Here is a 26,422-nt window from a genome sequence, read left to right as displayed (position 1 = left end):
ATTTCACCGTTCTGTCAATCAAGCAAGATAAAAAAAAACCCAACTGGAAGCAATAAAGGAGAAATAAGCCCTTTGCTACCCACAGAGGAATGTTATCACTTGGTTCCACCAACAAACAGAAAACTTTCATCTGCCAGAGGTCACCCAAGAAAAGCAGATACCAGACTCTGGAGAGCTGCCTGATCCTTCGGTCCCCAAATTAATGAGATTTCGTCAGCCCCAGTATGTCTAGCGCAATACAGAAGCCGATGCCATAGATACACAGATGATCTTATCTCAGACCCAAAAACCATTTCTCTAATGGTGCTGAAGTAGCAATAAAAGGCACCAGTGGGTTTTGGAGCTAATCCCACTTATAAAGAACCCGAAGAGCATTTTTACTCTTAGGAGCTGTCCCTTCCAGCTCCATCCCCACCCTCACCAACCACGGGCAGCGACAGGTACCCTCGTATGTCACCTTCTGCCTTTCACTCCACAGGCTCCAGCATCACTTGAACGCCACCGACCCCACACCAGAATCCGGCTGCTCCACAAACACTCTCTGCCACCAATGATAGTTACGGTGATAAAGAAGGATATGGCCCTAAAAAGCTGGCGTGCTGTGCTCATGGCCATTTAACTTCACCTGCAGAACCAGCCCAGAGCTGCCATCCGCAGCACCAGCGTCCCAGCCAGAAGGTGACAGTACCGTTCACACAAGATAAGGGAACAACCAGCGAAAACTAATGTCTGGGTGCATTCGTTAGCTTTATTGTTAAACAAATTTATCATGAGAGAAGCAGTCCGCCTCTTTTTCTTGAAAAAGCTGTCAGAGATTCTTGCCTGCCTCCCACATGCCCAAATGTTATTCTTTGAGATTAGTTATCAGAAAGTAACTAAGCCACAGAAGCATATCTGAGGAATTCCTCCGTATCAATTTCTGCAACAGCAACTTAAGAATTAGCTGTCACAAACACCACTGGATAGCGAGCCCAGAGACCCTGAAAATATTGTTCTGTTCATGAGCAGATCCCCTGAACTGAAGTCCCAGGCCGGATGGCTCTGAGAAGCGCTGGTAACCCGGCCCGGAACGCGAGGACTGTGCAGAGCACAACTGCTGGAAAAGCCGTCACTCTGCAGTCAGATTTCCAACCAGCAAGTCACAAAGCCTATTCTGTTTCCCCGAGGCTTTGTTCCAGTAAAAAAGGTCTCTTTTTTTGAGCAAGTGCTGATCAATATCAATCATTACCTTTCAAATTATGGAAGAAATGGAAAGAAGCCATTAAATGTTGGCACAATTTATCATATTTCTGCCAGAAGATGGTCTTTCCGGGGCCTTCTAAAAGTGACTTTACTTTTGTTTGATCAGATTCCCCCATGTCACCATTTTGCACAAGGCTCCGAGCGCAGATCATGAGACACACACAAGTGACCACACAGGCACACGTGGCACCTCTGCTCACTCCCACAACACTAAATATTTAACAACCGGTTTGTCTGCTTGTTTTACTAAGCTCAGTTCTTGCTCTCTCCCGCTCTCTTGGAAAAAAATACATTTTCTGTTAAGCTGAGCAGCAAATAGTCAATGAGTAGGTCGGTCTTACTGGCGATGCTGCCCTAAGGAGAACGCCACATAGCTGGCAGCCTTTACCTCTTAATGATTTATCAAAGCCAGCAGCACTCCTGGCTGTGCCTGTTAAAATGACCTCAACAGCCGCACCCTCTACAAAACCCACTCGTCATTAATTTTCATAAGTTTTCAAGATTCCACTGAAAAATGAGCACACGTTTGTTGATGGACAACGCACCTTCAGGTAACTCAATGGAAGAGTGGAAGCCAGACGTGTGAAACAGCAGAGTGAAGCATTAAAATTCATTAAGCTAGCTTCCTTATTTTCTCACTTTTAATCACTACATGGGTCTTAAGTAAATATGTTTTATATTCTAGTCAAGTTCCGCTCCTTCTCTAGCTCCTAGTTATTTAAGTTAAAGTAGTAACTTAATGCAAGCAAATTTCTAATAAGTGTTTCTGCCTTAAACCAAATTATGATAAATTACAACATTCTAGAAAAGTGTTTTTATGATGCTGAACCACAATATAACTTTTAAGTTGCACATAAATTGACGATCCATCCTGAAACTGAGAGTATTGTTTGAACATGTTAGTGACACATTTAAGAATTCCTCAGCTCCCATTCCGATGTGATCCTCCGTGTGTGTAACATTGTGACATGATTATCTATGACTGATGTGTATCTGTGAAAGGTGTGGGCAGCAATAAGATGGAAAAAGAAAGCAAAGAAACTATATTGTTCATCTTATTATCATTAACTCTTCTGTCAAAACAACTGTGAGAGTTACCTGAATGTTTTTAGCATCACTGAGACAGATGTCACAACCTGAATTAATAGCAAAATGCACCTGCTTGAGAGAAGGATTCTGTACGTAAACTCCCACTCAACAGAGAAGTACAAAAGCCAAGCAAAGCATCAGATAAAACAATTCGGACTTCAGCTTGTACTGTGTAATGGAGTATCCTCCCAGTAACCTGTTTGAATTGCTTTAATGTGACCAAAATAGTGCAGCTGCCCCCAGAGACCCAAATTCAGAAAAGGGACTAGAGCAAAAGAAAAGGGTAAATGTGTAAAAGACAACTTGCAGCTCAAGAAATTCTAGTGGGAGGCAAACGCTACAGCCAGGTTGGAGTATTCGAGGCTGGGCAGAGCGTGCTGGAGCACAAAGGCCATCGGGCAGGAGAGGAACAGCAGCGGCTCTTCTGCCCCACGGAGCAAAAGCAGCGGCACATGGGCCAGAGGTAGCTGTACATCACTGTCCTGACGAGGGGCTTTAAATCACAGCGCTGCGTTTGCAAACTGGAACACTGAGTCACGAAACAGCCAAAACCAGATGTACCCAGTGAAACACTATAAATGAGGTCAGCGAGCATTTGAAAGAATAAAGAAAAGCGATATTTAGGCAGAAGGATTACTCCAGCATGCCATTTCTATAGGCTGCTGAAGAGGAACACATCAGAGTGTCTCTACCTCACTGGGCATTTCCCAGCTCACTACATTGGCCTCTGTTGGGCACCAACACAAATCACCCAGAATGACTGAGTTTTGGGCTCCAACATCTGGTCGAACCCTGAACATCTGGCGGGCTGGCCTTGCATCCCATAGACCCCGTCCTGAGCGGTGCCGCTGCGCTCAGCGCACACTTAACAGGGTGAGGGTGGAGAGAAGAGTTAATTAGTGAAACTCCTGGAAGAAAAACAACCAGTGAGAGCTCCCACACGCCCAGGCTTCTCTTCAGCTGGTTCATGGAATCCCAGAGTGTCAGGGGTTAAAGGGCCCTGGAAAGCTCATCCAGTGCAATCCCCCCATGGAGCAGGAACACCCAGATGAGGTTACACAGGAAGGTGTCCAGGCGGGTTGGAATGTCTGCACAGAAGGAGACTCCACAACCTCCCTGGGCAGCCTGGGCCAGGCTCTGCCACCCTCACCCCCAACAAGGTGCTTCTCATCTTTCAGTGGAACCTCCTGTGTTCCAGTTTGCACCCATTGCCCCTTGTCCTGTCACTGGTTGTCACCAGAAGAGCCTGGCTCCATCCTCCTGACACTCCCCCTTTCCATATTGATCCCCAGGAATGAGTCCCCCCTCAGTCTCCTCTTGTCCAGCTCCAGAGCCTCAGCTCCCTCAGCCTTTCCTCACACGGGAGATGCTCCACTCCCTTCAGCATCTTTAATCATCTTTGTTGCCCTTACAGCTCAGGCTGGGCTGTCATCACTCGCTCCCCACGTTTGCCGTGCAGTCAGACTGATGAATTCTAACTCACTGGGAACTGTATTTTCTTATGGATACGAGTGTCTGGAGACCGAAGGCCAAGCTCTGGGGTTTCCAGCTACCGCCTTTTCACCAGCTCTTGGAAAACGCTGCGTTCACATCCTCACCCATCGTTCCTCCTGCATGGCTTTATCCCTCCCGTGCTTTCGCTGGTTCCCTTCTCGCTTCTACATCACGGTTGTCACCTTGCAGGCTCCACAGGCTGTATTTGTGTCCCAGCCCCCTCACAGCGCCCGTGCCCACCGATCCCCGTGATCCCGGTCACCAGTGGGGCTGTTCCCTCCTGTCCCTTTTCACACCGCTCCTCACGATACCCAGCACCACAGAACACAAACCCAGCGGGGTAACCTTTGATTTCACTAGGTTGTCAGGCTAACAAGCACATTTGTGAAGTTCGGACCCCGCTACTCCCTCTATGACACCACAGTCAACATAGGGTTAATTAACATTTTTCTAAAAGGTGTTGATCTTCTCAAGTGGAAACAAGTTCCTTTACCTCTCCTCCTTCACACACCTCACTAAAATCCTTTGATTTAGCCTTAAGATACTCCATTTTCCACATTTTTGGCAGAAAATATGCACACATTTCCCATTTTAGTGAAGTTCTTATCAAGGTATCATAGCCACCACTCTCCCCAGGTAAAACACATGCAAAATGACAAATTATCAACCAAGAAAACTTTCCTCCCTGTTTTTATCCATCTGACTGAAACTCATTGTTTTTTCTCTCCGTATTCTCATATTGATGCAATAAAGTTCCGGTACTTTTGGACAGAGGAAAGTTGAAGAAATGTGTTTCACAACAGGGCTGCAAGGGATATGTACTAACTCTGCTATGTTGTGGAACAGATTCTATAATGGTTTTTAAGTAGCTGTTGTGCCACAAACTTCCATTCTTGATGGAAACAAAAAGCAACCCCAAGAAGCGGAGGCTGGAGAGGAGGAGGACGTGAGGGCTCTGTCGGCGGCTATTCCGAAAGCTTCTGTCTCCCTTCCAGGAAACAAACTTCCAGAACAAGTTGGATTTTCATACGGCGAGTCCTGAGCAGACTTTGAAAACCAAGACTCTCGAAGGCGTTTCAAGGAAAGCCAACCAAACGCCAAGGCGCTCATTATTGTTGTTTCACTTCATTTTTAATCTTGTAAAGACTTGAAGAGAAAGAGGTGAAAGACTTTCTTGAAAAAAAAAACTGATGGAAGGAATGTAGCTCCCTTTTGGGTGCCTGAAATTCCTCCTGGGCTAGAAACACAGCCCTGTGTAACTATGATCAAGCCCACTCTTCACTACTAGAAAACCTATTCACACCAGCATCACTTATTTTAGGATAAGGCAGGTGAGAGCAGGTGTTCAGGTATCCGAGGTGATCATCACTCTTTACAAATACAGCTTCACAGCCAAGCGTACAACTCAAAAATTAACTAAATAAATAACAATTTTAATTGCTCGTAGTCGGACATATTTGGAGATAACATTTTCCTAGGCTAGGTTTGCACACAAATGCATGCAGTCCAATATACATTAAAGTGGATGTTTGTGCACACAGTTTTGTGCGATCACTACTTACAGGCAAAAGCTAGGAATGCGTTTTGGGTGTGTATTTGGTTTCCTCTGCAATTGGAAGTTAAGCCTTAATGTTAATATTCTCTTCCAAAAATGCTTGAAGATCCCCCTTGTAAGCCTGTTCAAATAAACCATTTGCTGCTGTATTACAGTGTCCTATTGAGGACAAGAGCTTCTTTTTCTTCCCTGTTCATAAGCAATTGCACACCTAGGCCCTTACACAGAGAAAGTCTGTACTCCACGCCTCACTATAATGACAATTGAAACCAGGTAAATACAACCAAGAATTAAAGCACATACCATATAGAAAAGCACTATGGAGCAATAGACGTGCATGCCTTAGTTTAAGCCTAATATTGTTTCTCCTAAAGCATATTTAACTTTCCTTCTCTGCAACCATGAGGTTTTACTTTTCAAGTTTGTCATTCCAGACAATTTAATAGTAAAGATAACTCACCAGAATTCAACTTTCCATAAAGAATGTGCAAAGCAGCTCTCACTTGGAGCAGAAGTCAAGGCGACTAACTTTTAGACCAGCATTAACACACACATTGCGACTGCAATAATGCAGTTTGTTAAGCAGGAGCAGCAAGCTCAACTTCTACAATGTTTTCTTTCTCTGAAATAAGAACCCAGTGCTCAGTGGTGCATTACAGATGGGTTTTTCTTCCTCCACCATGCGTGGCAGCTTGTCTCAGATAAAATTTCTTCATAACATAATCCCAGCAGGTAGAGTTGTTAAGAAAACAGATTTCTCCTCTAAGGTCTCTGGTAGATGATCTTGGGTGGGTTTAGCTGCTGTGGTTTAGGATTTCACTGCCTTTATCTGCCCTGATGGCCTCTATGTCCAGCGTTAGGGTGTGTCTAACAGAGGAAGCAGAACACAATGGGTGTTGTCACCCAACCCCTTTGGCACCTTCGCGCAAAGCTCACATCAAAACTCAAAAACTATGATGGTGAAGTGCACAAATACATTCAGTTCGGCTGCCTCTGCTCCAGGAGCAGTAACTCCCAATCGTATCTATATGGGAATGGTGTTGGAAATCACGGCAACCGTATCCACCGGTCTGACAGACTCTGCAGCCAGGTGACGGTAGAGGAACTCCAGCTGTGCGTAAAATACTGTGAAGACAGAGACAGGCTGACAAAACCAACCAACCACCCACCCACACAAAAAAACACCCAACCAAACAGGGCTCTGAGCAACCTGAGCTGGTGAAGCAACTCTGAGCTCATGGCAGGGGTGGCACTGGGGGAGCTGGAAAGGTCCGTCCAACCCAAACCATCCTGTGATTCAGCTGTTTACCTTACTTTGTTCCTGAAGGTACCCTCTAACCTCTTTGCTGATTGAAATATCAATTGGTCCCACGTCCTCCAAGATCTTATCTTCAACATAGATTATACTGATGAACAAGTCTAAGGACGTGAATTAAAGATGACAAATCTTCAAACTTCCAGCCTGCAAAAGCTCAATGACTCCTCCAAATTGCTTATTTTGGGCTTTTTCACCACAGCACACAGATGGGCATAGCTATGTAATAAATCTGATTTTCTGTTCAGCTTCCTTTCATGACAGATTTGGTTACCAAGAAACTCTTTAACAAACAGACCGAAGTGCACTGAGGTGATGTTACCCAGGCACGTGTTGGGAAACGCGCACAGAAAGCGGCCACGGAGCCTGACTGCACAATAACTCCCTCATTTAAGATGTGACCGCTGAAATCAAGGCTACTCTTTTCACCGACTTCAGGGATCATTACAGTTTTAACACAGTGAATTCTGAACCTTCCTCGTGCTAATAGCCTGAGTCTTCCTACATGGGGTAGGTTTTCATACAGCACAAGGGCTGAAAGCTCGCCTAGAATGATAATCAATGCTCCTCGAGTATGTTTATGGCTCTAAGTCTTTTCCTGCTAATGGATGACGTATATTTATGCAGCTGGAGGAAACCTGGATTCAATAACTGCTCCACCACAGACTCACTGTGTGGCGCAGGGAAAGCCACTTAAATCTCTCCGAGCCTTCGTTTTTCAACTGTAAAACAGAATTCTCGATGCCCACCTTTGCAAAGAGCTCGGAATCCTCAGGACGAAAACATAACCTGCTCAATAATATCACCTTGTTAGGAAGCACAGGTGTGTGACCCTGGCCACATATGCCAATGTTGATCCATAAATCTGTCAACAGGAGGTGCTGGCAAAACAGATGGTTCACATTCCTTTTTAAACCACCTCTTTGTCCCCAAAGCCCAGGTACGTCAACTAATTATTTTCTAACTGGTCAGGGGTTTAATGGGCCAGGAAGTCACAGTGAAGCACAATGCCACCAGCATTATGGCTACAGACGGAGCCAACGAGAGGGAAAGACAGACATAGAGGTTTCTCGTGCTCTTCTCTGCTCCCTGGCATGTCGGACAAACACTGTGAAACTGCACAAAAAGATGAAAGAAAAAGCAGAACCCTTCCCCACACATTCCTGGAAGTAGAACAGCACCAGCGATCACGCCTGAACGCTGATTGGTGCTGCACACGGAGAAACAGACACATGTTTTTTAATTACAGGCAATAAAAGCCCACAGACACACACCATTTAAAAACCCGATTTAGATGAACAGTTGCACGTTGACCTGCAGGGTCAGGAGGATTACAAGCAAATTAAAAGTTCACTGCTAAACTCTTTTCCTTAAGAGTTACGTCTATTACCAGGAATTTTGATTCCCCACCTCAGCAGCTGAAAACCGAGTGCACGGCGTTTTCCTTGAAAATGTCGCTGTAGCAACAAGGGTTGTGGCGGGATTTCTGCTGGGGGCTGGGAGGGAGCGCTTGGGTGGGCAGGACGGGCAGGGAACAGCAGGGCAGGCGGGAAGGGGAAGGGGAAGGGGAAAGGGAAGGGGAAAGGGAAGGGGAAAGGGAAGGGGAAAGGGAAGGGGAAAGGGAAGGGGAAAGGGAAGGGGAAAGGGAAGGGGAAAGGGAAGGGGAAAGGGAAGGGGAAAGGGAAGGGGAAAGGGAAGGGGAAAGGGAAGGGGAAAGGGAAGGGGAAAGGGAAGGGGAAAGGGAAGGGGAAAGGGAAGGGGAAAGGGAAGGGGAAAGGGAAGGGGAAAGGGAAGGGGAAAGGGAAGGGGAAAGGGAAGGGGAAAGGGAAGGGGAAAGGGAAGGGGAAAGGCAGAACAAGCAGGGAAGGGCAGGCAGGACAAGCAGGGAAGGGAAGGCCAGGACAGGCAGGGAAGGTCGGGCAGGACAGGCGTGCGTGACCGTCTGCCACGCACATTCCCATAAAAAGGCACCCCAGGGCCAGAGGACCACATCAAAGCCACGGCATCCAGCAGATTTCCCCTTCCCCTCCCCCTGAGCCTTTGAGATGGAGCCTTCATACTCCAGAATTTAATATCTTTTTCCTCCCTCCCCCCATCAGCCCCTTTGTCTGCGTCTCTGCTCTCTAAGAGCTAACAGATGTTGATGCCATATAGTTTCAAAGAAAACTTCTGATGCCCACATAACTCATTACAACTAATATATTCCAAGAATGCTTGTAGCTCAGGAAACACTGGGGTGAAAAAACAGAGGAGAGTGGGCAAATGGCTACACTGAATAACCCTTGAGAGAAAATAAATAGTTCGCTTCAAAGTCATTGGGGAATTCTTTAACAAGCTCTTTCTTCGGCAGAACACAGAACAAATTCAGTTGAGCCTAGAATTCCCAAAGGAAAAAATAAAACCAAACCCCATGTAAATGGCAGAGCAGAGGGGAGCACCAGCGAGGTCGCCCGGCTCACCCAGCAACAAAGTGCAGCGTTCTCCGGGTTCAGCATTCCTGAGAAGCCTGCACCGTGCCAGGGCACAACAGCACCGATGGAGACTGTCAACGGGAATGATACCGCGAGCCCTCATATGAAACATCTAACCCTGCTGGCGCTGGGATTCCTTGATTCACGGGGCACTTCAATTCAGCCTTACAACAGATGCAGGAGGACACAAACGCCACGATTGCAGAGAAGAAACATTTGCTCGTTTAGCAAAAGCAGGTGACCACATTTTTCAGGCCAGGCAGGTCCGTTTTCTAGGGTTACATCTAGGATGCGACCCTTCATCAATTTTTGTAGCAGGTCTCCTGCCCCAGCACACAGCTGCATCCTCCTCCCCTTCGGGAGCCGGTGGGGAGATGCTGAGAAAAGAGGGGAGGGCGAGAATGCGATGACATCAATTTCCACAGCAGGAGGATCAGATTGCATCATTGTACAGGACTCTTTCATCCCTGACGCAGGCCCACTCCCCCCGAGGCAGCGGGGCCGTGGTCTGTGACCACAGGGCCGAGCCGCGGGCGGGCGCACCTGGCGGCACCTCTGCGGTGCTCTGCCCTCCGTCGGGGCGCACGCAAACCGAACCCAACGAAAACACAATCACAAGGATGTTAAATTCCTTCTCCTCCTCGTACACAGACTCCCCAAAATCCACCGCTGCAGTTGTTATTCTGTAAAAGTCTGTATAAAGGTCCCACTGGTGAACGACAGATTTCGCACAAAACAATGAGAAAAAATATTGGGAGGTGGTGGGTGACAGGGGGAATCCGTCCCACTGCACACTCATAGGCATCTCTCATCTAACCATTAAAATGTAAAGAGTTTTAAAGGATTTAGACAAACAGGTGTGTTCTGCTTGTTTTTCTTGCAGGGGTTTAGAAGGAGGAGACAAAGCCAGCCAGCCCCACTTCTGCAGCAGCAACAACGCGTGGTCTCTTTTTCTGGATGCTTCGAATACACCATGTGTGGAATTATTAGTTTCTCACTGCTGCTCATTTCCAAGCCCCACACTTTGCATCCATTTTCGTCTATGTAAAGATTGCCCTTGCAGCAGCTCAACAGTCTCCCCACTTGAGCTGCTCTCTTACCATGAACACCTCTGCAGGATAATTCTCCCCCAAACACACTGGTAAACACCTTAGGAAAACCAGAGCTAAAATATTTCATTACATTTGTTCAGGACAAAGTGTGGTTCTTTGTAAAATGATTCCTCATTGTCTCTCCTGTTTGGGGAGGGATCATTTCCCCTAGGGAATAACAAGGAAGGCGTCCTCAAGCCTTGTGGCTTTGTAAGGAAAATACCACATTGCTGAGGTCACCCAGCACGGTTCAGGGTGGCAGGAAACTTCAGCAGAGAGCAGAGCTGCTCAGGTAACCCAAACCCAGCCTGTGGGCTTGGAGATTTCCACGGGGGCAAAGCGGGGCCAAGGTGGAAAGTCGGGAGAAGACGGGACAAGACGCAGGTAGAAACGCCCACAGAGCCCTTAGGGCAAGACGTATGGAACCACAAGATGTAAAATCCTATTCCACAGATTGAAAAGGTTCCTAAGTGATGTAAACACGCACCTGGAAGATCTGGGCTCTAAGTTTCCTCACAACACCAGCAGATGTGGAGCGGGAGGAGGATCCATCGCGTGGATCCCGAGCAGAGCCGGTGGGATCTGCCCCGGTTTGTCACAGCTGTCAAACAGCATCTTCCATCGTGGAGAGCATCCCACGCTCCTTCTGGCTCGCGTATACCAGAACAGTGAGGATAAAAAAGAATCCCAAGATACACGATAGAAAATCAAAGTGACGGCCTGGTTTTAGTGTCAACTGAGCCCTATCGCGGTGATTTTGTGACAGCAAAATAATTTGGCCTTTAGGATGAAAAAGTAGCAAAGGAAAATTATAATTAGAAGAAAAAAAAAAAGACAAACCATCAAAAACTTTGTAACTGTTCCTTATAGTGGCTATTGGCAGCAAGAGCTGAAGTTTCCATAGTGTAAGATGAAGCGCAACAGCAACACAACTGAGGCTTCACATCAACAGTAACACGACTACAATCTGAGGTTCCTCCTACAGCTGGTGATGCTTCTCCTGAATAAAGACTTAGAAATCTGCACCTGTATCAATACTCCTGACTTTATACTGTGTCTCTGCTTTCTACACTCAAACACAAACTACATAGGAACTGATAGCCAGCTTTTTAGTGACCTCGGTGGACTCCCTCAGCTGTTTCTATACATTGAAAATTTACATTCAACAGGCTAAGTTACTTTTCACAGTATCACATTTTGTGATGGTTTGTCTTTTGCTGGAATTAGTCAAAGAGAAAACCCGACCTATAGACAAGCCAGAGCACAAAACATTTCAAGTGTATCTCCTTCAAACTGTGTCAACAGTAGGGGTCCAGCAGTATTGATTGCTCTTGGAAACTCATAACTCCTTTCCAACCTCAAGCAGACAAATTAAAAGCAACTAAAATTATCTATATTTTTCCCAAACTCTTCTTTTCCTTCTTTTAACTGTCAAAGTTAGCTTCAATGTATTTTCAACTGTGTTCCCCTGAAGTTCTAGATGGAAATCTCTCAGATGTGCATAACCTTCACAAACAGGACTTCGGCCTATACACAAAAGAACTGTGCTAAAGACAGGAGAAAAATAAACCAAAACCAAACAAGCAACCACCCCCCGCCCCCCAAAAAACCCCAAACCGATATAAAACAAAACAAAAAACCACCCCGAACAACAAACAAAACCAAGAAAAATCCACACATGCACACAAATTCACCACACATCAGCCTGCCATGATGAGCAGATGATGCAACTCTGACACTGTGAACATGCAAGCCTCTGAACATCAGGCCATTGGTATGGTTTTGTCTCCTGAACTGAGCAGAATGATGCCCAGAGACATCCGAAGGCGGTGGAAAGGCTTTTATGGCTGTTTTTCACTATTTTGGGGAAAATGTTTGGTTTTCTGATTGTGTGTGTGTGATTGTTTCTTGCCATCAGCAGCTGCTTGCAGTGGAGAAGACCCCACCAAGCATCACTACCTGCAGCAGCTCTTTTTCACTTCTTGTGCGGACCAAGCCCAGAGAAAGCCGAGTGCACAGGTCCAGGTTTCACGTACTCAGGTCGAGAGAGGTTCTCCTGCCCCTCTGCTCTGCCCTGGGGAGACCACACCTGGAATATTGTGTCCAGTTGTGGCCCCTCAGTTCCAGCAGGACAGGGAACTGCTGCAGAGAGTCCAGCGCAGCCACCAAGATGCTGAAGGGAGTGGAGCATCTCCCGTGTGAGGAAAGGCTGAGGGAGCTGGGGCTCTGGAGCTGGACAAGAGGAGACTGAGGGGAGACTCATTCCTGGGGATCAGTATGGAAAGGGGGAGTGTCAGGAGGATGGAGCCAGGCTCTTCTGGTGACAACCAGTGACAGGACAAGGGGCAATGGGTGCAAACTGGAACACAGGAGGTTCCACTGAAAGATAAGAAGCAACTTGTTGGGGGTGAGGGTGGCAGAGCCTGGCCCAGGCTGCCCAGGGGGGTTGTGGAGTCTCCTTCTGTGCAGACATTCCAACCCGCCTGGACACCTTCCTGTGTAACCTCATCTGGGTGTTCCTGCTCCATGGGGGGATTGCACTGGATGAGCTTTCCAGGGCCCTTCCAACCCCTGACATTCTGGGACTCTCTGATACTCCAAGATCAGCCCCAAACACCGGGGATCCACCCCCAGGCATGATGTTCTGTTTGGTTTCAGATATGGCGTGCGTGTCTGACAAAAGCTGGCCTTGGCACCAGGCCTCACACACAACAAGAAAGGCCCAAGCCAGCGCTGAGAGAAGCCAACCAGGAGAAGGGATGTTGTCAAAAGCTGTAAGAGCACCATTTCATGTTCTGAGCACTTGAGCAGGGCTAGCAAGTCCTCAGCGTGCTCCCCTGGGACGGGGACAGCCCCCTTAAACAGGTGGCACAGAAAACACCACTCCATGACTTCCGAAAACACTTTGACTCGAGCGGCACCACTTGGGATCAACAGCCACTATCTCTTCCCGTAGACTGTGGGAGAGAGCCGGAAGAGAAACTGTGGGTACTTCAGTTCCATCATAGGTCCAGAGCGGCTTCTTCATGTGGCTGAGACCAGCAAGGGACACAAATGGGAGCTTTAAGTCTTACCAGTCTACCATCCCGCCTTACTTTCTTCTTTAAACCAATTTAACTCCATATTTGTGGCAAAGTTCTGTTCTCATTTGCTGCAATTTATAACATCTTATTTAAACAGAAAGGCCGGTGGAAATCCTTTACCATGTTTATATAAGCTTTAATATTTTCCATGAGGACCAGACCCATTTTGGAGGAGAGGGAGGGGGGATAACAGCCGAGTGCAGATTATATGCAGAGCGGCAGACTTGACCGACCCTATGAAAGGGACAGAAGTGTCTTAAAATCCACATTTCTCCAGAAAAGTCTTACCTAGTCTTATGCAAACACCTGAAAGGCATTGAAGGAGGAAGGAAACCTCAGCATTTCCAGTCAGTTTACTTTGCTCACTTGACTTCACAGAGGTTGTTGCCTTCATTTCCCAATTCAAGCCTGTTGGCCCATTTAATGTGCTCCAGTATGAAACGCACACAAAGAGGAGCGGTGCAAATAATTATTAAAGAAAATGACAAGGAGATTTCATTACCCCAAGCTACCTTAATTTAAGTTTTTAAATATAAACTAGGATAAATATTTCATCACAGTCATTACTGGCACCTCAGTTAACATTGTTATTTTAATGTCAAGTGTTTTTAATGCTGCTAATTTTTAATTGGTTGTACTTAAAGAATGAAAGAAAATGAACACAAAGAGAACAGCTGTCTCTCGCAAGGCACAACTCGTAACTTCAGTCCGAAGAGCCTGTCGGGCAGCCCCGATTGCATCAACAGCTTCATAAGCTCATGACACACCAGCAACACAGCACAAACTGTTGCCCAAGCTGTCCTGGCACGACATGCAAGCCTTGATTTTGATCCCGGTTCTACCCTAGTTTCACATTTGTGTGACTGCACTGGAACAACATCAGAGCGGCCGGACACAGAACTGTGCCTTCACCTCTCGCCGGAGCGTTCAGCACCAACCCCTTTGATAGCCAGCTATAGCATCGATACCGATATCAAAGTAGATACTTTAACTTCAGTTGAAAACTCTTTCTATTTCTTCCACAAGCAAAATATTAACAACCCTGCCCTAGAGAAAGATGAAAGGAGCCAATCTCCCCTTTAAATTACCAAGCAAGCCTGGGCCTTGACTCCTTTTTCAATGGGAAGTCAAAACGTCTGACTTCAATCAGTTTGTATAAACCAGCTTTTGTTTTTCCTTTTACCCAAATGACTCCACTCTTAAGGATTTATTGTAACTGGATTGCTTTTCTACCCAGCAGGGAGCTGTAGCACTAGCAAAGCTGTTCCACACAGTAGGTTTTCCGCTGATTGAATTTCTAGACTTTCAGCTCTTCGGAAATGTTTGCTCTTGTACAAGCTGTCAGAGGGAAATTGTGTGCAGTCGATTTTGTCTCAGCTAAAGCCAAGCGGGGTTCCACGCGCAGCCAGCCAATGCGGAATTGAAAGGAGGAGGATCAATCAAACTGCAGAGGAAAAAAGGTCTCAGCACAAACAAACAAAAAAAAACCTCAAAGAAACAAACCACACAACAAAAAAGGGCAGGGGGAAGCAGATGAGAATGAAAACCATTTCTGCAAAGAGGTGCACTCAAAAGAACCAGTAACATCCGCTCTTGAAAGGAAAACTTTTCTTTAAAAATCTCTACAATAAGGGCTAGGAACCATTTGAAGAAGCTGTTCATGCTCAAAGCCAACACCAAAACATTGCTCCAAACCCAAGCTGCTGTATAAAACCCTTCGGAGCAGCCACACTATGGGCACTGCCACCGCTTCCAGCAGCAGGGTCACACACGTCCCAGCACCCCAGAGCGGCACTGGGAGCACTGGTGTGGCCACAGGTGCTGCTGCCCGGCTCCGTGTGACTGGGAACGCGCGCTGGAAGCGGCCACGGCAAAGCACCTCAGCTGCCGGGCTTGGCGCCGACGGCACAGAGCGACTGCACAAGATGGATTTTACAGCCATCAGCTTCTCGGGATCTTAGAGACTAACCAGTCACTTCTCCAGGTGCTCCACAGCCATTACCGTGCCATGCGCACGGGCTGATGGGTCCAGCTGCTGTCTGCATTTGAGATTTTGTTCTTTAGAAAGCTAGAAGCATAGAAATCATAGACTGTCCTGAGCTGGAAGGACCCACAAGGCTCATGGACTTGAACTCCTGTCCCTGCACAGGACACCCCACAGGTCACCCCGTGTGTCTGAGCACGTTGTCCAGTCTCTTGAACACTGTCAGGTTGGCTGTGACACCTCCCTGGGAGCCTGTTCAGTGTCCAGCACCTCTGGGTGAAGAACCTTTTCCTCATGTCCCACTGCCCCTCCCTGGCACATCTCCTGCCGTTCCCTGGGCTCTGTCACTGTCACAGAGCAGAGCTCACCCTGCCCCTCCTGCTCCTGCTGAGGAACCTGCAGCCCATGAGCTCTGCGCTCAGTCTGCTCTGCTCCAGCTGGACAAACCCAGGGGCTCAGCCGCTCCTCATACGGCTTCATGTTCAAACCCTCCACCAACCTTGTGGCCTCCTCTGGACACCCTCCAGTAGCTTTATACCCTTTTTATTCTGTGGCTAATAAATGACAAGGCCAGGAGTGCACACAGGGGCCAACACAACCCACGACATCAGAAGCAGCAAGCAGGTATTAAAACACCTGCATTAAAGATCTTGACAAAGGATCTCAGTATGAGCAACACTTGACCATGGTCTGTTCAATAACTGAAATGGGAGAACAAATTTTGGTTCTAACTGCATTACAGGGAACAGAAATGTTTTTGGGCATAAGCCAATACTTGCAATGACACAGTAACCACGAGTGGGACAGCACAGGTATTAGACTGGGAGGCCCTGCCCTGCCAGAAAAACCTTACAACCTGCAAATACACAGCAATACAACCAGGAGCAATTGCACCGACACCAGGGACAGCATCCCGCCTCGGTACTGAGGTGGGCGTTTTGATGACCCCGTGTTAAAAACAGGCACCATTTTTCTAAGAAACAATTACAGCGAGCAATTTTGACACGCAGTGAAAATTATAATGCCATACAACAGGGATTTTGCTTTTAAATTACCAGACTTAACCTGAAAAGACTCTTAAGAGCGTGAGGACTCCTCACGGGTACGTCCAGCGAGTAGCCACCCAGCGCAGCAGCATCCAGAGTGCTCGCCGAGGGTCCGCAGGGACAGTCGCTCCACCTGCTAAACGCACAATGGAGAGAAGCACCTCGCAACAAGGCATCCTTAGAGCACCCCACGTGTCTGCAGGAGCGGCTGCAAAAGGCGAACTTACAGTTTATTGTGCATTGTCTTTCCTCAGAAGGTACTTTCTACGCAGCGAGAAAAAGATGACATCTATCACGAAACAAATAATAATGAGGATTTTTGCCACTGCTCTTCCACAGTCGGCCGCCTTCTATTAAGAGTGGTTTTCTCTCTCAGTTCCCACCGTATTTCACCTGCTAAGCGGAGCTCGGTGCTCTTCCTGCTGGGAGCCTGCTCAGACACGCTCTCCCAGCTCAGCACACTGACAGCCGGCCGCCCGCGCTCCCCCGCAGCAGCGCACCTCCGCAAACCCCGCTGATGAAAGGAAACATCCAAAGCCTTCTGAAGGACCACTTGACTGACGAAGGCATTTGCACTATTTGCGCCGTGTTTAATGAACCTCATTATCTAACCAGTCATCTGCTGGCGCTACTCGCTGAAGAGTTTCCTCATTTTTTTTTTGCTTTTACCTCTTGGGAGGCTACAGTTTCTCTTTGACCATAAAGAAAAACACTGCAAACAAAAGAGAAAGAAGGCAGAGAGTAAAAAATTCCTGATACACAGGAAGGAAGCGTAAGGCTGCAAATGACCTGAAACTTTGATCACTCTTTCCTGCTGATGCTATTAAGATTTAGTCCAGCTGTCCCAGCCACTGGTGTCAGCAGCGGACCCAGCCCAGGGCTGTAACCATGTACAACAGCTAAATAAAGTATTGCCTTCAGTTAGAAATTCATTCATAAATCCCAGCAGAGGTTATGGAAAGGTTATTGCTCTCCACTTAAAGATACACTGGCATTTCAAACTAAATACAGATTGAAGTTAGAGTGACACAGAATATAAGATTCAATATTGCAAACGCACAACCTTCAGTGTTCTATGGGGAAAGCAGACAGAAGATTGGTCACTTCTCCCTACACGGACTGATGACGCTTAGATCGCCTGAAAGGTTTCTTATCTCATTATTGATTTCAATCAAGTCTTCTATGGGGCAGCTTGGTTCATACGAAGTGCAAAGAATTATTCTGGAGCTGACAGATGTAACTAAAGCGGGGTAGGCACAGCTTCTCACCAACTTACCCCTGAACAATTGCTTCACTTCTTACATTTCTTTCGGGTCCTAAAGAACCCAGGACAGCAACACCTGAACCGTCAAAGTCAGTGTTCTCCACCATCACCAGCCTTAGAGTTTGGCAGACTTGGCTCTATTTACCTGCTTTGGATAAAATCCAGCCTTGCTCTTTCTATTATAGAAGAGAAATTTATGAGAGGGGGAAAGATGAAAAGAAGAACAACAGTTTTGCCATTGATTTTAATGGAAGGAGACCTTGTTTCCATTGCACATTGACATCCTAGACGATACATCACACCTTGCAGGTCTCACTTTAGACCCCAATTGCCTTCCATCCCAAACAAACTGCTGTTGATCTGCTTTTATTTGCTCTTTTACCTTACAGTTATTACCAGAAACTACCAACAAACATCTTTTGAAGGAGCAAAGCAATTTCACACAGAACCAGCATGGCAAGAATGGCAGAAGATAAAGAAAGAAATCTAGGGGAAGTTATATATATATATATATATAATTTTAAAACAAACAAAGCCACACAACCCATAAAAGACATTGAGGTTGGGAGAAGTCAGAGACAAGACTCAGTGACACGAGACTGGAAAACAGATGCACAGATGCAATGAAAATCATGGAAACGTTTGCACAAACACTAAAGCTGATGTAAATGAACAGTCCTTTTGAAACCAATCTGACGACTTAAATGAGTCAATTTTACAGTTTGCAGGATCGAGCATCTAACAAACACTTAAAAACAATGGAAAAAGATACAAGGTGTCCGTAAGTGAATAACAGCACATGAAATATCGTATCACACTAATACTAATGTTCATTATCCCTTATTAAAAATAAATCTTAAAGTAGGACAAGAAAGCTAAATGGTCATATAGGAAAGATTTAAAAGTGATGTTAGAACCGAGGCTAAGGTATATACTAGATTGTGCAGCGAAGTCTTCAGAAAGACTGAAATAAAATGAAGGCAAAGACGTTAGGGCTACGGACAGAAAGAAAGTGGGATGGCTATTGAGAGGGAACATGCCCAGGTGTCTTTATCTCCTTCTCTGCAGAGCCAGAGCCTGCAAACAAGTCACACCTGATGAGACCAAAGCCATGGGCATTGCTGGCATTTCCATGGCCTGGGTCTGACTCTTACAGACACTCCTGGGTTCGGAGTCCCAGGGCTTCGCTTTGGGATGCGCACACACACTCGGGCACTTACACACGTGCACCTGCAGCGTCTCCCCATCAGCTCCCAGCACGTCCAGGGTTGTGTGTCCTTCCAGTGCAGCTCCAACAGCCTCAGCCCAGTGACAACGAACCGCTGGGACTGTGACAACATGGGGTGCGATGCAGGGACAGGTATCCAGGGGGACTGGGACTGCTGAGAAACAATGGCCAAATTCCACCGCTTTGCTGATGGAATGAGATGGGCTGCGGGCTGACGCTTCACAAAACACTGAGCACGCTGCCCCAGTGAGACCTGTTTCTTTAACGTGTCAGTGAACTGGATTGCGTATACATAAGATAAAGTTGGGTATTGACACCTTATACATACATACAGCTGCCTTGAAAAAAATTACCAAGAATTCAAGAGAAAACTGGGTGTGAATATAATTCTGTGGATCGTTGTCTTTCAGCGAAGCTCTTCTACAACTCTATACTGTTGAAAAAAGAGGCAGATTAATTCCCCGTCCATCTTAACAAATTTCTGCGGAGTGTCGCCCTGCTGACGGGCAGCTCCTCACCCGCCAAACAACCGGGTTACAACAGTCACAGAATCACAGAATGTTAGGGACTGGAAGGGACCTCAAACGATCCTCAGAGGTTCCACGAGCGCTGCTGGTACATAGAGCTTCCAGCACAGACAGCCCCCCAGACGTGCTGTGTGAGGCAGAAAGGAGTAACCATGTCTAACGACACTGCCCAAAGGCAACCACCTATAACAAAGATGCTAAGAAAGCAATAAAAGAAAAACCCAGGGAGTGGGAAAAGCGCCTACAGTCAGGCTGGGAAAACACATATCGTGATGGAAGAAGAGGCCCTGAAAGTTGCACCAGGTTTATGGAAAAGTGCAATGTTCAGATGTTGGTTGTGAACCTTATTTGTAGAGTTTCCCCAGGGTCTGCAGAGCCCAAGCAGCAGCTCCAAGGCCAGTGTCCCCAAAAAGCCACCGGCTGCAGACCCGTGAGCTGCGCAGACCAGGCCCAAAGGGGCTGGAACAGCACGCTGCACAACTCGCTGGTCCATGCGAATGGATGAATATCGTAGACTCAGATATTGGAAGGAAGCCTGGGAGGAGAGCGCCAACACGGGACGAGCTTTTGACTTCAGGAAACATGAACACAACGTGGTTTAGATCATAAAACAGAGTGGCTGTGGTAGTTTCAGCACACCAGTTCAAAAATGGGTGGTCTCTGCCCCTGGACGGCCTGAGGTGTTTCACACAGGCTGGCTCTATATGGGTTTTGCCACTGGAGCCTGCAGTATTCTCCATTTGCTCACACTGTTCTATTAACACACTGTTTCATTTCAGGTTTCTCTGCATTTATGGCAAGTAACTACACATACCCAGTGTTTTCCAATTGTAATATGGCGGCAGAATCCCTGTTAACAGCTTAATTTTGTGAGTCTCTTACACGATGCCTGCAAAGCAAAATGTGCGGCTGCTGAGCTTGTTCTGGGTTGGGTGCTCCTTCGCATCCTGACCGAATCCTAAATGTGCCCAATAAAGCTCTGCTTATTTTAGCAGAGGATATTTCCATAGGCCTGTTTTGATGGGCAGAGCTCCTTCTCCTCCACTTCGGTGTCTTTTTCCATTTAAGAGTAACAAACTTAGAAGATTTAAAAAGAAATAAATAAACGGAACAGAAAACTATCATAGCTTCAAGGTCTCATTTTCTGGATAGAATTTAGGACAAGAGGCAACACCAACAAATACAATTTGTACCAGGCTTTAAAGCCCGCACGCTCAAGCCAATGATCACACGCATACACAAACTCATGCTGTGAATTCTCTTATAACATTGCTGGAGATAACACACAAAAGCTTGTTTAGATACCTCTCCTCTTTTTTTACTCCAGAAAAATAAGAACAAAGAAATCTAAAGCTGGTTTGTCTGCTCTTCAGTTTACACGGCCGTAAACAAATTCAGAGGTTTATTAGTTTATAACGCTTTCTGTGGTCATGTAACTCAAATGTGAGCTTTGATTTCAGAAACGGAGTCTGGCAAGAAAGGAGTTTCAAGGCAGCCTACTCACTTTCCCATTAAGAAGATTAAAAAAGAATTCAAAATATTTAACTTTGAGTAATAAGGTCTGTACTTGTGTAGCAACTAATCTTGTGCTCATGCACATCCCACTTCGGTCCTGCACTCGCCTAACTTTAAGCATCCCAATAATCTCACCGCCTTACTTCAGCACACACTGAGTGCTCTGCTGAAACGGGGCCACGATCAGATTTAAACAGCGTCCCTTAATGAGGATTTACTCATTAGAATGAAAGGTCTCCAGAAAAGCCAGCCAGCCACCTCAACCAGCAGCTCTTTATCTGACTTTGCCTTTAAATAAAGCTGCCTTACATACACGGAAGGAATCCACAAGGAGTTATTTTAAACAGAACATTTCAAGTTCAGCTAAACGTGGGAAAAATCAGGGCCTGGAGTCCTGACCGGGCCCGGGCTCCCGTGCCTGTTTGCCGAAGGCAGCAGCGTGTAATGCCCTGGTCCAGGGCTAACTCTGACCGCGCTGCTGGCTTCTGTAAGCCAACAGACAACATCCATAGTTTCTGGCCAAATTCTTCTCTGCTATTAACTTTTCCAGATCTCAGTCATTACTCGCATGCAAAAGAAACGGAATTCAAACCTTTATGCTAAGCACACACCGCGTACTTTTAAACATTGATCATTCTCATGAGCAGAAGCCGAGAAATAACCTTACTGCGCCTTGAAAGTACAGGATACGGTCAGGAACAAAGGAAACAGTTCCTGAAGAAATACCACTTAGTTCTCCATCTCTGGCCCAAAGAGAAGCCCAGAAGTTAACACAAAGAATGTCCACGATTGCCTTTAAAGAAGAGTTAGGCCTTTGTCAGAATTGCGGCTACTCTGCTACTGCTTTAACAACGTATTTCCCTCTGCAGAAAAGGTTTTTATTTCACAATAAATTACCCTAAAGAAGAAATGACATTATCCCACATCCACACATAGCAATGACCATCCATCCACCTGTTTTTAAAAATATAACCAGAGCCACGGAAGCTGCGGGTTTTGCAGCCAGTACAGATTTGATTTCCCAATGGCAACCGGAGAGCTTTGCCGGAGCTGCTCCGGCATCACGGGCTTGTCTGCAAAGCAAAGCTCTGCTGGATTTAAACCGGAGCCTTAGCTTTACACTGAGTTAAAGCGCAAAAAGCCATGAGGACATTTATTTTGTGTGGTTTATTTTTATTTGGCTTAATTGACTCGGAATCGTTTTAAGCCGAACAAAAACGACGGCCAGAAGCCTTAATGCCCACCAGAGAGTCTTCACCATTCAACCCAAACTACAGCGGCAGGTTTTTCAAGCTGTGGTTGTGCCACCCTTGTGTGTGTGGCCACGGCCAAAGCTAATCAGGTGTTGTCTCACCGAGATAATGAAGGTTTTGCAATTAGCACTGAGGGAGGGGGTTGTGCCAGGCCAGCGCTCCAGCAGCAGCAGTTTGGGGTGTACAGGGCAGGAGAAAGGGGGTCCCTGCTAGACCTGCCTGGCAAATCTATTTCTGCACCAAAGAAACAATCCCCTCAACGTCCCTCCCATGTGTTGTCGAACCTGACCTGGGTGAAATCCGAGAATAGATATAAATCAAAGGGAGAAAAAGTAATAAAAAGCTCCCGGCAGACTTGATGACATGTTGATAATGTTCTCGTCCTGGAGTCAGGGTGACACCAGCCCCAAGATGATATATAGAACTAAGCCCACATACCGACGATTTACTGGCCTAACGACAGTTTTCATTGATCAGAGGCCAACAATTACTGGATCCCGTCCCGCTGCCTATTTCAGTATCAGGCCCTGGCGCGCAATCAAAACGCTCGCCCTGCTTCTCCACAGTTCCTGTGCCAGCGCTGCACTGGATGCTCCAGCCAAGCAGGACTGATATGCAAATCTGGCAGGTGTTTGGGGCATTCCAGGGCTGCTCGGAAAAGCAGGCAGCACAAAGGGCCCAGCAGAAGGGCCGGGATCCCGATGCGCTGCACAAGGGCCGCGGGGTCCCTCCAGCACCCACGTCCCGCAAACTGCAGACGCGGCTTCCAGGCAGCTGCTGAAAAGCCCAATTATTTTTGCTCCGCATAAACAAAGCACATTCCTTATATCCCCTCCAGATTGTCTGAAGGCCCCTCTTGCCACTACGGCTTATTTCAAAAAGAACGAGAACTTACAAACAAACCGAGCAACTGGTGCTGGTACCAATCACACAACATTCCTTTGTTTTTTGTTTTGCTTTGTGCCTCAAAGTAAGGACCCAGCAGAAAGAGATTTCCTTCCCAAGTGTATGGAAAATGGATGTGTCAAACTGAATTAATATCTGCAGTGGCACACTCAAATGGCCGTGATTAAGCTGCTGGAACAAGATGAATCAATGTGGGAAAGGTGCTGGCAAAGAAACACTTTTCCAGCGCATGACTGTCTCTTACAGACAGGGAAGTGTATGCTATTTGTCTTGGTCCATCGGGATTTACCTCTCTGTCCCACACTCAGCATGGGGGAATGCTGCCAGTTTCCACAAGCTTCCATCCACCTTCCTTGGGACCCGAAGAGAAGTTGGGAAAAGCTCCAAAGAAACAACTGTTAAACCAAGTAATTAATAGATTCCTTTAGAAACACCACAGGAGCACGGGCTCCACACAGACTGACACAGCGGCATCTTTGGACGACGCTCCTAAAACTGGCGATGCCACAAAATACTTTCCTTCTCTCTTTACCTTCTACCCTCTTATTCCTGTTAATCCTTCTCTTAAATCTGACTTGGACAAGTTTTCCAGCAAAAACAAAAGCAGCTCATGAGTTCTGAAAGGGAAACACTGTTTTTAGGAGCACAGACAATAGAAAATACCTTCTTAAGACCAGATGTTTTTCAAAAAAACTACTTTCTGCAATTTCATGAGACTTTGGAGTTCGGTGAGTACTTTTAAGGGAAATACAGGCAGAAGGACAAGCTGGTTTTGAAGAAACTCAAAAGGTTAGGGTGTTCTTTTTGTTATTTTAAATAATACCTGTGTAAAAATGAAGCTATGATTAGAAATACTGTCAACATCTTGGAAGAATAATAACAATCAGCCAGGCCAGGCTCTAATGCATGCTTCCAACCACATGTTCTTTTCTTAAACAAGATTAATGTCACACACTTAAAATATTTAACCCTCTTGCACAAAAGGGGAAAGGAAGTAACTACAAAGGAAAAAGCAGGAGATTGAGTATCCAGAAGATGCTACCAGCATATGCTCTGAAAAGAAAGGGAGTTTTCCTCTCCTCAAGCTTCCCAGCAGCAAAACTTTTAACAAAGGAGTCCAGAAGGTTCAAACATAAGTAGATCTTTACAGAGTATTAACCTCTATACAAACATATTGCACAAAGGAAGACGTGCTGAAAGTAGATGAGATCGACAGCCTTTATGTGCTTGCAGTGCAAATATTAAAAATACATGTATTTTTTGCCTAGTGCAGCCAGATTGTTGCAAAGAGTTTATCTTTCCAATACTAAATGAATAAATAGAGAATGGACAAACAAGCAGCAGAGTCTGGGGAATGAATATGCTTTTGGCTTCCTTCTTAAGAAATCCGATGGGTCGCTATGGGATATACGCTGCTTTCAGTCTCTTCTCCCCTCGGTTGCAATACTCACCTGGATCCTCAGCCCCTCCTGCAGCTAAATCACCCATCTTTAGCAACAGCATCGATAAACCAAAATTAACTCCATGTTTCCGTTATTTCAACAGCAGTACTTCAGTTTGGGGGGAGAAGGTGACACTGGTGAACACCTCCCACCAGCAGCTGGTACTAAGGATCATTCAGCTAAGTGAGTTTTCCCCCACCACTTCATATCACTGTTCTTTCCTCCTTTTGCTAGTATTTAGACCAGTGTTCATCAGCGTGCCCTCCTGCCATCTGTTTCAGCTTCCAGTTGTCTGCAGGGGGGAAAAAAAAGCTCTTATGCTCAAAGAGACCAAATTAGCACCTGAGAAAGGTTCCCAGATCAGAACATCTGTATGAAGTAAGTAGATCTGTTTCTAAATATCAGATTATTTGGAGAAAAGACTAAATCATCTCCAAATACAAAGGTGATTTATTCATACTTCAAACACTAACCCTACCAATGAAGGTTACAAAGTCCCTTTTCTGACATAACTCTTTCCCAAGGGACCTGCTTTATAACTGGAAAGCATACATGTTGTTCACTATACGCTGAATGCAATGGTAGGGAGAAATGACACTATATCAACATAGTTTTATATCCATATAGAGATGATATCATTGTAAATAATCAGCTTTTTTTTGGCTGATGCAAGTAAAATTTTTCAGGCTTTATTTTGTCATCCTTCAGAACTTCTCCTGCATCTTTAATCTGACGGGTCTCTCCCCTTGCTCCTCCCGCCCACTGTTCCGACTCCTCATTTCAGATCTCGGCGTTTCCTCTGGTTTAGCTTCTCCTTTTTTGGACACTTGGTGGCTTGTGTTTCTTTACAGAAGTCAACATACATCAAAAACCTGCCAACCTGCCAAATCCTGTGGACTTAAGACATATGCCTATAAACTGAGGAACACAAGAAATAAAGTTGTGGGATTAAGCTCTAGTTTAAGTAATTCACCAGTCTGTCTTAACTTCACTCTCATCATCGCTTTTAGCTGACGCCAATAATTTACAATAACAGAGATAAGACAAAAAACCCAGGTCTGTGTGGAATGGTAAGAAATATAAAAGTGAAATGAAGGGCTGCTGGAACGTGGAGTCCTGATGCACTGTGCAATTAGGATCATTTCATTTCCTCATTATTTCACTAATTGGAGGTTGTACACAGAGCCGATCTCTGCGAGTAGCTGTGAAGTCAAAAGGCAACTTCCAAGTACTTCTGCCCTGTCCCGGTAATAACAGAGTAAAAGGTACATAAAGTAATTCTTGCTCCCAACTTGACAACATCCGACAGAGCAAGTTTCTCTATACTGCCCTACTGGAAAAGGCAATAATCAAAGCAATTCTCCTCTCCCCAAGAGCCCGTTCCCCCAGCCAGCACTGCTGGAGATCATCTGGCCCCATCACACCCTACCTGCTCAAATGGAAGTCCTTCCCTTTATTAATGCCATTATCATTCCCAGCAAGCGGCGGGGCAGCCGCTATATTTAGGCAGCTGGGGCAGGCCGGGCTCCCGCTGCCTTCAAAAGGCCGATCAGGTGCTGACGCCTATTTTTAAACAGGACATCTAAACTTCCCAAGTGTGGTGACCCATCCGTTTGGCCATTCTGCTTTTAATCAAGTGAGTTAATTATCTACAGGACTCTAAAGGAAAAAAAAAAAAGCATCAAAGAGGAAGACGAGGCTACAATAAAGCAGCTCAAGATCCCAGTGACAGGAGCTCCTCCTGCTTCAAGCACAAGTATTCAGGGAAGGAATTTTTTCCTTCCCCCCTCCCCTTATCTATGCCACTAAAACACAGGCACGGCTTCTTCCTTCCTGACAGCATTTTTTGCTCCAGAAAGCCTCAAGCACTGGAACTGCTCACTCGCAACGGAAAGGTTATTCAGCAGAAAAAGAATC

The 26,422-nt window shown here is 46.2% G+C and overlaps 1 protein-coding gene across 4 annotated transcripts in view; it reads right to left on the bottom strand.

Annotated features, from left to right (window-relative positions):
* The window catches only part of NKD1 (NKD inhibitor of WNT signaling pathway 1), a 266,783-nt gene that overhangs the window by 39,890 nt on the left and 200,471 nt on the right, over window positions 1-26,422 (bottom strand). Inside the window, exon 1 of one of the 4 annotated variants that reach the window (XM_065028630.1) lies at window positions 18,855-19,045. The exons of the other annotated variants lie outside the window; for them this stretch is intronic. Coding sequence (XP_064884702.1) covers window positions 18,855-18,974 — 120 coding nt within the window. The 5' untranslated portion in view covers window positions 18,975-19,045. Of the gene's footprint in view, window positions 1-18,854; window positions 19,046-26,422 lie in introns of those variants that run through there. 4 annotated transcript variants of the gene reach the window in all.

Source organism: Columba livia, chromosome 13 (assembly GCF_036013475.1).
Source record: "Columba livia isolate bColLiv1 breed racing homer chromosome 13, bColLiv1.pat.W.v2, whole genome shotgun sequence".
NCBI classification, from domain to species: Eukaryota; Metazoa; Chordata; class Aves; order Columbiformes; family Columbidae; genus Columba; species Columba livia.
Note: the sequence above shows the minus strand (reverse complement) of the source record. Positions and strands in the feature narration are given on the sequence as shown.